The 13,032-nt window shown below is 42.7% G+C and overlaps 6 protein-coding genes across 6 annotated transcripts; 2 read left to right on the forward strand and 4 right to left on the reverse strand.

Annotated features, from left to right (window-relative positions):
• Positions 1 to 114: 114 nt before the first annotated feature.
• Positions 115 to 2,314, forward strand: EAF02_010443 (uncharacterized protein). Its single transcript, XM_038906491.1, has 4 exons — positions 115 to 429; positions 486 to 835; positions 891 to 1,537; positions 1,590 to 2,314. The coding sequence occupies exons 2-4, from the start codon at positions 699 to 701 to the stop codon at positions 1,712 to 1,714; spliced, it is 909 nt and encodes a 302-aa protein (XP_038753755.1). The 5' UTR covers positions 115 to 429; positions 486 to 698; the 3' UTR covers positions 1,715 to 2,314.
• A 1,282-nt stretch (positions 2,315 to 3,596) lies between these two features.
• Positions 3,597 to 6,266, reverse strand: EAF02_010444 (uncharacterized protein; the record flags this gene model as incomplete). The annotated part of the gene is made up of 5 exons (XM_038906492.1): positions 5,283 to 6,266; positions 5,066 to 5,215; positions 4,668 to 5,003; positions 4,454 to 4,615; positions 3,597 to 4,403 (listed from the first exon to the last, which is right to left on the reverse strand). The coding sequence occupies exons 1-5, from the start codon at positions 5,295 to 5,297 to the stop codon at positions 3,597 to 3,599; spliced, it is 1,470 nt and encodes a 489-aa protein (XP_038753756.1). The 5' UTR covers positions 5,298 to 6,266.
• Positions 6,267 to 8,525: 2,259 nt separating this feature from the next.
• On the reverse strand, positions 8,526 to 9,491 carry EAF02_010445 (uncharacterized protein; the record flags this gene model as incomplete). Its single annotated transcript, XM_038906493.1, has 5 exons — positions 8,526 to 8,698; positions 8,753 to 8,971; positions 9,120 to 9,197; positions 9,274 to 9,403; positions 9,468 to 9,491. The coding sequence occupies 5 exons, from the start codon at positions 9,489 to 9,491 to the stop codon at positions 8,526 to 8,528; spliced, it is 624 nt and encodes a 207-aa protein (XP_038753757.1).
• Positions 9,492 to 9,745: 254 nt separating this feature from the next.
• On the forward strand, positions 9,746 to 10,855 carry EAF02_010446 (uncharacterized protein). Its single transcript, XM_038906494.1, has 2 exons — positions 9,746 to 9,857; positions 9,970 to 10,855. Exons 1-2 carry the CDS (start codon positions 9,837 to 9,839, stop codon positions 10,519 to 10,521), a joined length of 573 nt encoding a protein of 190 aa, XP_038753758.1. The 5' UTR covers positions 9,746 to 9,836; the 3' UTR covers positions 10,522 to 10,855.
• A 445-nt stretch (positions 10,856 to 11,300) lies between these two features.
• On the reverse strand, positions 11,301 to 11,480 carry EAF02_010447 (uncharacterized protein; the record flags this gene model as incomplete). Its single annotated transcript, XM_038906495.1, has 1 exon — positions 11,301 to 11,480. One exon carries the CDS (start codon positions 11,478 to 11,480, stop codon positions 11,301 to 11,303), a length of 180 nt encoding a protein of 59 aa, XP_038753759.1.
• A 42-nt stretch (positions 11,481 to 11,522) lies between these two features.
• EAF02_010448 (uncharacterized protein) lies at positions 11,523 to 12,455 on the reverse strand (the record flags this gene model as incomplete). The annotated part of the gene is made up of 2 exons (XM_038906496.1): positions 12,015 to 12,455; positions 11,523 to 11,769 (listed from the first exon to the last, which is right to left on the reverse strand). Exons 1-2 carry the CDS (start codon positions 12,314 to 12,316, stop codon positions 11,523 to 11,525), a joined length of 549 nt encoding a protein of 182 aa, XP_038753760.1. The 5' UTR covers positions 12,317 to 12,455.
• Positions 12,456 to 13,032: the final 577 nt, after the last annotated feature.

Raw genomic sequence — 13,032 nt, forward strand, 5'->3', positions numbered from 1 at the left:
AAGAATCATCGTACGAGAGAACAGACCTGTCAGACCTGTGGTTTTAGTACGAAGTAGGTAATAGGAATAGGTAGGTATGGCGGACGACCCCGTTGGTTCTGTCAGGTCAGCCTTGCATTTCCATTCCTCAATACTTCATGTAATGACAGAACAAAATCATGCGAACGAAATATTCATCAATATCGCTTTAATTTCTCATATCCCGAAGTTTCGAATGCCTTTCTCCCAGAGACCCGCAATGTGCAAAGACTTTTTCATCCCAAATGATGGTTGTTAGGTAAAAGCAAGACCAATTATCTAAGTTTCATTACAAGGCTACACGTCGGCCTCGTGCGTTCGGCGCCTTCCGATAGATGTTGGAATCAACTTCTCGCATATGGAGCCAAGATACAACATCCCGTAGCTATCTTATTCGGTGGACTCCTGCAGGTAGCTTGAGCTTCTCCGTTCTCCTCGAAACAATATCTAACTTCATTGCCGCTAAGACTCTTTAGCGACTATACTCAGAATTCCATAAAGAGACCAAAGTCCCCTTGACTTCATTCGATTCATTCATCTGCTATCCTCATTCTTGTTGTCACTCACATTATACTAATACCTATCAAGTCTTTCAGTTACGTTCTACAAGAACACTAACGAAACATCTTCTATTGCATCTTCTTACTTTCTAGACATCAAACCAATTTTAAACATTTATCATGGCATCGATAGCTTCAGCAAAATATGGCAAGGACAATGTCCGCGTCTATAAAGTAGAGAGAGATGAGCAGACCGGAACTCAAACTGTCACTGAAATGACCGTTTGTGTATTACTGGAGGGTGCTATCGACGTCTCGTATGTTGCCTCTTCTACTGAATGCCCCTGCAATCGAGAACTAACCAATCCCTAGATATACCAAGGCCGATAACAGTGTTGTGGTTGCAACCGATTCCATGAAGAACACAGTTTACATCAAAGCCAAGGAACATCCAGTTACTCCACCCGAGCTCTTTGCTAGTATTCTCGGAACTCACTTTATCGAGACCTACCCCCATCTCACCGCAGCCAACATCAAAATCATTACTCACAGATGGACACGAATGACTATCGATGGCAAACCCCACCCTCACTCATTCTACAGAGACGGAAGTGAAACACGAAATGTTGAAGCCGTTATCAAGAGAGGAAAGGGCATCGATATCCGCAGCGGAATTGTTGGGCTCTTGGTTTTAAAGAGCACCGGCTCGCAATTCCACGGCTTTGTCCGAGACGAGTACACTACACTCCCTGAGGTTTGGGACAGAATTTTGTCAACTGATGTTGATTGTGGCTGGTCATGGAAAACATTTGCCGGATTGGACGCTGTGAAAGAGGCCATCCCCAAATTCGATAAAGCATTTGATGATGCCAGAAATATCACCATGAAGACGTTCGCTGAGGAGAACAGCCCATCTGTACAAAACACCATGTACAAGATGTGGCGGCTCCATTTGGAGGCCGTCCCAGAAGTCGAGACTGTGGATTACTCCTTGCCCAACAAGCATTATTTCGAAGTTGGTAAGTAAACGAGGCATTTCAATGTACTAGAAAAGTTCTAACATTTCTCCAGATCTCAGCTGGCACAAGGGTCTTAAGAACACCGGAAAGGACGCAGAAGTTTATGCTCCTCAATCTGGACCAAACGGTCTCATCAATGTCACCGTCACTAGAACTCCAGTCACACCAAAGCTATAGATTTGACGTACATCATGATTTTATGATCGCATAATTTGCATGGCACCACTCACCATTGCTTTATATTGGAAAGGCGTTTTGGCATCTCGGGTATAGAGCGTTAGGCGCATTTTCAGGGCCATGTATATAGATCATGGCAGATACCATTTAAGCATGGAATTCAACTCGATTTAATCTCACAACAAAACAACAGTCTACCTATGTTTTACGAATAGTTAGCATGTCTCAATTTTCTCATATCTCACTACATGTCCAACCCCGTCCCCCAGTAGCAGCCTTCCTTAGATTTCTATCTATCAGCCAACTCGCAAGACCTCGCCCCATACAGATACAAAAAGCAAGGCCCCTTCGCTTCTCCTTTTCTTTTTCTGTCAATGAAAATGGGAATCATTAAAATACATAGAAATTCCACATCGTCGCAAATTTGACGGAGCTAAACCTTTGGGATTTCTTCGCTTCTGTTTTGATATTGATTTTGACATTGCTTTTCTTGCTACCTACCTACCGAGTATCAGATAGATTTATCTTATTTCATAGAAGGGAGGGGGTATGAGAGTTTAGAGGTTAGAGATTAGGTAGAGATTTTATGAATTCCTGTCCTGTCCTTTGATTTCTTCTTTTTTTTTGGGGGGGGGGGGGGGGGGTTTCTGATTGAGTTTGGTAGATAGGTGTAGTGTAGCTGTATTGAATAGATAGATATATGATAGCATTTAAATACTGATGTTGATTTAATCACAAGTTACCTGTTTACTTATTATTTTACCTATTCACCTATCCACGCATACTTTCCATTTCCATTCTCACTTAAGTCTTCATACTCAATCAAACGATCGATCGATCAATATAATATAAATCTTCATATTGTCCAGTATACACACACACATAGATATATCCATTATTCATACCAATCAATATCATAGTAAATATATATATATATATATATAACCCATCCCAATTTCCAATTTCCCCAGTCCTATGCAATCCAATCGTCATTCTCACACACACCCATCCGGCTGGATATTCAAACCTCGATATCCGAGTTCTCCCTATCCATGCATACATCCATCCATTTTACATTAACCACTTAATCTCATCTCATCTCATCTCATCCACCCTCCCCTAAACCCTCTTCTCCCCTTCACAAAAAAGAAAACAACACAAAAGGGAGAGAAAGCCACAATCCAAATTCAAATACACAAAACCCCCCAAACCCAAACTCACAAAAAGGAAAAGGAAAAGGAAAGATATATCAATTTTGTCCCAGACATAATATATTAATGATAGTCCCTCCCCCCCTCTTTCTCCTCTCTTCTCCCCAAATTACAACGGCATGCATGTACTCATACATCCACATACATACATACAGTCCCTTTTTTCGCATCGGATTCGGCGCTCGCTTATACAATTCTAGCGCTGTAAATCAAATATCAATATTCAGAAGGATATAAGAAAGCAAACAATACATTTATATTCGCTAATGTGGATATTTGCTGGTATCATATCAAAGAAGTGTTTTTCTCCATCGGCGAACAAATTAAGTAGACAAAAATCTCGCTTCTCTTCCCGAAAACTTCTTCCAAAAAATAGTAGAAATTTTGGTACAGGAGAAAATTAAAATAAAAGGAAGACATAATCGTCAAACATTCATCATTATCTTACTTGTCCGAACATCACGCTTTTTACTACCCAGACTAGTTTGTATGTCAGTAAGCGATATCCGTGGTAAAAAAGGGGAAGGTAATATAAACTCACTTCCATTTTTCCATATCCAATCGTTCTCTCTTTGCATTTGATTCACACTCATCAAAACCATATCCAAATCATCCTGATCACCCATCGTAATCATATCGCCATTAGGAACATCCTCGTCACGAACCTTGATCTAAATCGATCCACGCAGCCCAAAACTTTCCTTTATCTTGTCTTGGAAATCGCGGAACTCGATAGCCGAGCCTATCATAACATATCGTACATCCTCGGCGTGGACCTTCACACGAACTTTGCGTACATCAGGTTGACGAGAGCCAGCTCGACCATTACCACCATTAATCGAAGATGTTGTGCGGGATCTAGGAGGCGGACGACTAGAGACCATTTCGAATTCATCTTCGTCAAAAGAACCTTCGTCGTAGTCGCTTGCGTATTCACTTTCTTCTTCGATGTATCTATTCCGGGTGTTGCGTCTAGAGTTATTCGATCTCCGACCTGGGGAGCTATACATATCATAGAGATCCTCCGGGTAGTCATCTTCTTCTTCTTGCGTTGATTGCATTCGTCTCGGTGGTTGTCTTGAACGTGATTCGGATCTTTTATTGGAGTATTGCATTTGCGATGGCCCCCTTGGTTCTGATGCTGTTCTTTGAGTCCCGCGTCTGGCGGGTCGCGCATCTGGAGGACTTCTTGCATCGTCACGTTCACGAATCTCATAACTTTCATTAGGGCGTGCTTTTTCGATGTTGAGTTTAGCTGGCATGGGTTTAGGTCCGTTTCGAACAGATGCCCCGCGACTCATGGGTGGAGGTCCAGAACTTTTCTCTGCCTCAGGAGGTGGTGTGGGTGGGAAAACATTTCGGTTCAGAGGTGGCTCTGATTGTTGTCTTTTGCTAGCCAAACCGGGCTTTACAAGGTTCGCCGCCGCATATGAAAGATTCTCCGTCGGACGGTCATCCTTGGGTTGAATTATACCAGCCTGAAACAATTAGTGTCACAGGTTCGGAGTATACGATGAGTATTACTCACATTCTTAATCTCTGAACCAGCAAATCCAGTAAAAGCATTAGCACGGTCTGAAGCTGCAACTAAACGTGCTTTGCCTAGATAATCTTTTGTCTTCAAGTTCTTGACTTTCGCTTGATTGGGCCTGTAAACCACTCCTACGGGAATCGAGAAAACGGTATAACCCTATGAGAGTATTAGTAAACACTCAACATGAAACTCCGAATGACAAGCATACCTCGGCTTCGTCGCGAATTGCCTCATCAATGACATTGTGATCCTCAACAACCTTCTCTTTCACAGCGAAGGAGAAATCTTGCAGTCCTGCTTCCTTCTGTTGTAGATATATGTAGCACAACCCCCGGTTGAATAACACTTCGCACGAATATAGTTTGAAAAGAAGACCAAGTTGAGCATAGTCAATCATGTTGTTTCCCCTCAGGTACAGTAAAGTATCATTGAAATTGGCCAAAGCCTCCTCGAAATCGCCAACCAAGAAATTCGAGACACCTTGTTGAAAATATGCTACGGCTAGGTATTGATCCAGACGAACGGCTTTTTGATAACATTCGACCTGTAGTGAATTAGATTCTGCCAGTATAATTGAGTTCGTCACCAGGAATGAGAAGTACTAACCGCTTTCTCATGTTCCCCCAATGTCGCATGAATAACACCACAATTGAAGAGAATCTTTGAAGTGTCTGCAATGCCATCAAACTCCTTCAATGCTTCATCAAATTCATTATTATCGTAACGACCAAGGGCAGAGACCCACGTCTCGATTTCCTGCGCAAGTAGTCAGTACCGAAGTGACCTTCTCTAATCCTCATCTTTCTTCCTTCCATCCACTAACCTGTTTCAAAGACATGATGCCTTTTCTCCCTCAAAAATTATGTATTCGTGAGATATTCTTTCGTAGCTGGCTGGTCGCCTTCGTGAGCGACCAGCTATCAAGCGGTGTAAGGAAATTCTATGTCGTGTTGCAATACTCGTATGTTGTGCGAAGCTATCTCGAATTGTCGGTATCTTTTTTTCTTCCGTACGTCCCTTCTCTTTGATGCAACTAGTGTGTGTATTAAATATTCTCGAATCCGTCCAGCGATGGGAGTGTCTTATTGTCGAGTAACTGTATTTTGGTTGAGATTATGTTCTAAAGTATATAAATTCAAAGGATCGTATGCGAGTCCTTGTACTTTTCGTAGGATTTGGCTTTCGGGCTCCTCCCGTCGCTATTAATTAGTGTTGATTGCTGATCGTAAAGTAGTGGTGGGCTGGTGGGGAATAACGATTCGGCACCTCGAAGGAACGTGTAGACTTGACTTGATTTGACTTCGATATCTTCCGTTCTCGTGATGAATGAATTGTAGAAAGGTTGAAAGATTGACAGCTTGATGTTCAAATGTGAATACTCGAAAATAGAACAGCAAAAAGATACGGATAAAGTGGAAAAGTTCAAAGACAAGGGAGTGTGGGTGTATGCACGAAGCAGAACGAATTGGGTTGGAAATGTAAGGTACGATGGCTGGCTAGCAGCGCTCTTACAACGAACGGAGGAGGATGAGTGGATAATAGTAGAAGTTTCAATGTACGGGTAGCGCCCTAGAAGTTCTTTTGGATATGGAAGATTGAAAATGGAGAGTTAGACGAGGAGACGAGGTTTGAATTTCTTGGTACGTGGATTGATTAGTCTCTCGATGCAAGTCGATGGTGCAGTGATACTAAAATGTGGATGGAGAGGGGTTCCCTAGTCGAAAATGGTCCCTGCTAAGTTCTAACCCCGACACGATCCACGGCAACTAATCGACGTATCGTGTCGAACGGGGCTACGACTAGTACGGAGGAGATTTGTAGGAAGAAGTATTGACTACCCAAGTAGATCGAACATGGGAGTTTCATGCATGCGGATGGTCATATTATCCATATTATATACAGAGATGGAGGTTCAAATATAGCAGTGGCTCAAGGGGCGTTGATATGAAATACATATACATACGTACAAACATACCTCTATTCACATATGGAACACAGGGCAGTACATGAATTTTGGAAATAGATTCTTCTATTTTACGAAAGTATTCTTGCCCTTGTCATTATATCCTTGCGTTGGTTTTAGTCCTTGGGCAATGGGTTACATATTCCAAACCATTTCTTAAATCCCCCTTGTCAATCGCTGCTTCAACATCTACTCGAGTAACCATCTTACCATTCATCTATCGGACTACTTTCGCAACAGTATGTAATAACCTCGTTTTGTCTTGCCCTTACGTTCCGGTGTTCTGACATATTTCGCAATATGTGTATACCCGTACTGTCCATCTACTTCGAAAAGCCGCACTCGATGTTGGAAATGAACGGAAAGCGTAAACCACAATCGAGACGCTTTTCATACAAAAGCATCGTGATTAATCGCCCAAGCCACCAGCAAAATTACTTTTATTCTCCAAAATAATGAAAATGATTGGTAAATATGAAAAGTTGGTGGCCACACATTTGGAGCTTGCGAAACTTGGATTCTGTTCGCTTAAGGCTGGTTCAAAGCAGCAAGTGTTCCAAGATCCCCTATACCATGCCGATTGGATGGTCAAGAGTTACGCTTTCTGTCACTTTTTGTTCCATCGGCGCGTATTCCAACGTATTTTCTTGTCCGTGCATTTCTTTTGGCTTTTCAAATGTCCACGATATCTCTTTTTCTTTTTAATGGTTCAGTATGTAAAGTCTGGATTAGTCGAGTTTCTTGACTTGGTAGACTTGAGTTGGAGATCATGAACTCACATAGAATAGAATGTCACCGGTGACTGTGATAGTCTTGCTTGCAGCGGGATTGATTCAATAGTTTATGTTGTTGGTACCTGAGTATAAATTTAATTCGACATTATTTATAGGTTAAGGTCTTGTGATATCTTAGAACTATGAATAACTTCAGATCCACGGGCTTGTTATGTCATGCAATTGGAAGAGTTCGATATGCAAAGTTATTTTTGTCTTGACCGAGAACTTACCATTGCAAACTATCGATTTGGCAATGAGAACGCATGCTATACATATACTCATCCATGCCATGCAATTCATACCAACTTCCAAAAGACAAAAGAAGTACCTCGCCTGCTGGGCCCAGACCAATACAGTAATCGACCCCGAAAGTAACCTCCGAACAGATCACAAACGGCCACGCACATAACCGTAGGGCAAATCCTCAAAAGATAACCGCCGAATATCCTAGCCGGCATCTTATCGGATATCGGATAAGCATGGAATTGAAGCGCAGGAAGCTTGGCGTCTCAGGGGAAGACACCTCGATTGGACGAAACTCGCTTCCACCTCACCTTCCTCACCTTGTTTGAGAATTTAGGGCACATCTAAAGTTCTAAACGGCCACGCGGGAGAAGAACAAACTCGAAAACAAAGATGCCAGATCACAAAAACTGGTCGTCATCGTGATTGAATCCGTTTGCATGATGCTGCCCAGCTTGGAAGAAGAAAACATTTTTCCTTTCGTCTCAACTTTAACGGCAGTCTAATAGGTGGACAAATCAAGCAGAACGAATATCACCCAAGAGATATGCAATAGCCGACACTATGAAAAAGTACGGCACATTCTACGATAGTTCAAACACAGATGTAAAATTAAGGTTGCATGCAGCTTTCTCTGTCGCATCCAGCCTTTTGGTCCGTGAAGAATAATGAGATCAATATAGATGATGGTCCAGGGTAGGGCTACGATTGAGAGATTAGATATCGCTGATAAGGGTCGCCATATAAAAGCAATCTTGACGGTATTAAAAGTGGAGTCATTGCCCGGTATATGACAGATTTGAAACGCATTCGGGTTTAACGTTTGACAAGAGAAGCTTACTCTTCATAACACTCATCCTTAAGGTTTGATGTAATCCCTGGTAGCCTGATCGAACACTTGAACATTCCCTGCTTTCTTCCTCTGAATTGCTTCTTTGCAATTCTCTAATCAGCCACGGCTCGTTCTCAGACGGAAAGCACGTATAGGTATGTAAAAAGCGCGGGTGGCAGAGAATAAGCTTCTTGGGCGTACTTATCATATCATGCTATCGTTCCATTTCTTGTGTGATCATCTGATATATGATCAGAGCATACCTTTGCTGACCTCATCTTTCCTTTCCTCCCACAATGTCTTGCCCGAGCAAGAACAAACTGTCTTGTCATTATCCCATACACCAGCACTCCGTGCAATTACCCCCACGAGAGTATTCTCATCGTTCTTCTCAAACTTCCTATCTCCCTCATGTTGTTTCGATACTACCATTCCCTCCAATCATTTCCATATCTGGATTGGCTTGTCCAAAAACACACTTCCCATTCCATTCTTCCCCACACTCACGGTACCAAACGTACCCCTCGGTGTGTCTTCATTACCTCCCTTCCATAGACCTGCCGTAGAGATTGCCCCGTTGGAAATATCCCCCGCTTCTCTAACAGTAGCCCAATATGTTCCCTCTTGCAATCCTCGAATAGTCAAATCCACCAACGTTAATGTAGGGGATACCTGCACCATCCTCACTAATCCTCGTACTTTGTCCGATACAGTAGTATCATGTGTCTCAAGAAATACAGACAGCCGCACCTATACACATCTCAGACAAGGACCTCAACACATCAACCATGAAATGAAATTGAACCCAAACTCCTACTCAAACACAACGTAAAAAACAAAACATACCATCACTCCCCCCGGAACCCCTCAAAATTGCATCTCGCCCCGTCTCCTCAATCGCCTTAACGATTTCCGAAGGCGCAGCTATTTTCACATCAGTAACGTATCCCTATCTCCCAAATCCTCCCCATTTTCTTGGCGGGGTAAATTACAAACTTACTTGTTCCTTCAATAGTAACAAGTTGATCCTTTAGATTTGCTTCAACTTTCTGTATTCCACCTAGTTTGAATAAAGATCCTTCGATGTCTTTTATACATGCTTCACATGTCATAGGTACTGCAAATTGTGTCTATTCTCCATTAGTGATATTTCGATTTGGCGCGATGCACGTGATCGGAATCGAGGGGAACTACCTGGAAGGGAGTTGTGATGGCCATTTTGAGGAGTTTGGATTTTTGAGAACTCTTGCTCAGATCTTCTGTGTGTGATAGAACAATAAATAAGAGAAGATTCAATATGAATGAAGTTCAAAATACAACATCTCCATCATACGTGGGGCAACAATGAATGCTTTGAAATCCAGCCTCGGAAGCCTCGCCAAAAGATCTAGCCAATCAAGATCCATATAAAGCCATTCGAGAAAAAATGTCTTGGCATCTAGAATCACGATTGACTTCAAGGCTTGAATTTGACGACGACAACGAGGGAATCTTTTAGCTGCCAATTCTTTTCTCCTCGCGCATCGTATTTAGCATTGGTTATTGTGCCAATCATATCCCAAGATGTCGCAAACAAATGGATTTGTAAGTTCTCAACCTCTTCCTTTAGTACTCATCTAGCTTGCACAATTGAAGTCGTCGATATACATGAATAAGTCCCAGAACAAACTGCATACATGAACTAACACACTCTCAGACAAAACTAGCCTACTCCCGCACCTGGCACCACATCTCTGCCAGCGCCCCGCACATTCCTCTCTCCACCCTTCGAACCCCGTCCAAACCCTCCTCACCCCCCTCTGTCCCAGCCCGCATCACACCACCACCCCTCGGGCGTCTCGCCTCCCGCATCGCACTCCTCCTCATGGGAAAACACAAGCCAATCTGGGATCCCTCCACCGATTGCGGCGACTATGTCGTGGTTACCAATTGCGCGAATCTCCACACTACGGGCAAAAAAATGTATCAGAAGAAATATTATCGTCACAATACACGACCTGGTAGTTTGAAGGAAATCAGTATGGAGGGGTTGATGGAGAAGTTTGGAGGTGCAGAAGTTCTGAGGAAGGCGGTTAGTGGAATGTTACCGAAGAATCGGTTGCGGGATGGGAGATTGGGACGATTGAAGGCGTTTGAGGGCGCGGCGCATCCGTATAAGGAAAATTTGATTAGGTTTGAGGGAGTAAGGAGGGACTTGATGCCGGATGAGGGATGGGCGAAGAAGAAGGTTGAAGAGGCTAAGAGTTGAGGATCTGCAGAGGGAATGGATATATGATGATTAAAATTGGAGGAGAGGAGCACTATTGAATGGGAAATCGAGTGTGTATAATATGCATTGGGTGCATGGGAAAGTGAATAAGGACACTATATATCAGGAAAAACACATTATGATTTAAGACATGTCACTGTGTATATTGGAGTTTACGCCGAGGTCTGTGAATATGATTTTTTACCATTATTCTTAACTTTGACTTGCCGAGTGGCTGCATGGAGGTCAAGATTTAGAGGGATCTTCTTCTTGTGACTTAATAAGCGAAATAAATTATCATGTGTATATAGCATGCAGACTCCCAGAACAATAGATCATTCTCCAGATGTTCTTCAATCTCAGGCATGGCAGTTCCACATCCAGTTTAGACTCGGACATTCAAATATATGATTATCAAAAATTCAGATGTCAAGTTAGTTGAATATTCAGACAACACATTTATTGGGAGGAACGGCAAATTGAGTGTGATATTAGTCGAACACAGAGAACTCAACTTTCGACTATTAAAAGAATAAATTGGAATCTTTCCCGTCCGTAACCATACTCCAACCCACCAAGAACTCAAGCAGAATAAAGAAGCCTTTTCAACCTTCCAAGAACCAACCAGTACAACCAAAACAGCAAGAAATCTGTCCAAAGAAATTCCCCAATGTCCTTTTCCCAACAGATCATCATTAACATCTGACCCAACACCCAGAAAGCCAAGCTATAAACCCAAATCACAAAGAAATGCATTGGCTGCAGCTAATGTGAATAGGTTACATCAAAGACAAAGTCGTCTCAACTGCCTTGATCTCTCCGTCTCTCTCCAAAATAAATCTTTCTCGTGAGGTGCGTAACTCCACGAGCTTTGCCAGGAGAAACGATTTAGCCGGTGAATCGACCATAGAACCATTTTGCATACTCTTCGGCACCTGCACCGAGATCGAGTCTTCCATTTCTTCGTCTTCGCTTAATACGGCTCGTGAAGCCTGTTTTGATCATCGGCCAGGAACCGCGGAAGCGCGTGCAATTGCATCGTGGACTCGTTTCCGATGCTCCGTAAGGTTGTCTTTGCGTTTGAATCCCTTGGTGTGAGATTTGCAGGTTGTCACGGGACAAAAGAATAAAGGATTTCCATGGATACCTTGGTGACGCCGGAGATCCGCTTGCTTTTTGAAGCCGCGGACGTTACAGCCTCGTACCGTGCACCTGTGAGGGCGCTCTTCGTCCTCTGTGTTTTGCCTTCTAATGACTTAGTAAATACTCAACAGAAGATGAGAAGACGTGACTTACGCTTGGGTAATTGGTCTCTCGATTGTTTGGTTATTTATACTATCTTGAGACAAAGATGGGAGGCTCACTTAGGTAACTGGGACACTGTTGGCTCTGTTATGTGTCAGTCTTTGTCCATCAATAGTGCATACAATCTTTGATCCTAGGACCTGGATTGCCCATTGGCACATGGACATTGGAATGAGGAGTTTCTGTACCGTTCTAGAGGCAGTTGCTGCGTGGTATGGAAGGGATCCGAGACTTGTTGAGTCGCGTTCCAGGCGTCCGAAGGTTCATAGTTGAAAGTGGTGCCACACCGGTCAAGTCCCAACAGCGTGAACGGGAAGTTATCAAATGGCAATAAATCTTTGCAAGCATATAATTTTAAGTACGGTGATTTATTAAAGAAGTTGGATGTATTAAGGAAATAATAATTATCACCAAATTCATCACCCGGGTCCCATGACGGTCTGCACAATAACCAAATCTTAGCATGTGGTCTGACTAGTCTTGATGGCATAATGGAGCAACAGAAAATTCTCGGTTTCCGGTAGCAATAAGTACATAGTGGATACGTGTGTCCATTCTATAGTACGTAGATAAATCCTCGTGGACAGTCCTGGAATTTCAGTATATCTTGAGTTTCTTCTGTCACGAAGCATACTCAAGAAATCTTACTCTCATTTTGAGAAAACTTCAAAATCAATTGAAAGTTTTATAAAAAGTCCTGGAATTTCGGGATTTCTTGAGTTTCTTCTATCACGAAGATCACTCAAGAAATCCTGTCCTCGCTTTGGGAAAGCTTGGGAATATAGTTGAAAATCCATGGGAAGTCCTCTGTGGAAAGTCCTTTGGGAATCCCGCCATAAGGACAGGAAACTGGTACAATAACCACTGGAAAAATCCTTCCGGCAATCCGCTGCATGGAAATGTCGCAATGGTTGATGTGTAGCTTCCGAAAAAGCTTCTCCGGTTCCCCAGAAAGATATGTCGTGCATGTCAAGCAAAAAAAGTCATCTGGTGACTTACACATTGATGTTGTCCATAGAGTCGGAGTTGTCGACGTGATGTTAAAACAAGATTGTGAAAAAAAAAAATACAAGAAAAAGCAATCTAAACATGTAATCGAAAAATGAGAAAATGTAGGTATCACACTCGACTTACATATAAAAATTCTAAACTCATCAACGTCGCAAGCCTCGCTGGGACTTGACATGTACGAGGCGCAACAAGTGC

Source organism: Botrytis sinoallii (genome assembly GCF_014898435.1).
Source record: "Botrytis sinoallii strain Bc 23 chromosome Unknown BSIN_025, whole genome shotgun sequence".
Classification (NCBI taxonomy): domain Eukaryota; kingdom Fungi; phylum Ascomycota; class Leotiomycetes; order Helotiales; family Sclerotiniaceae; genus Botrytis; species Botrytis sinoallii.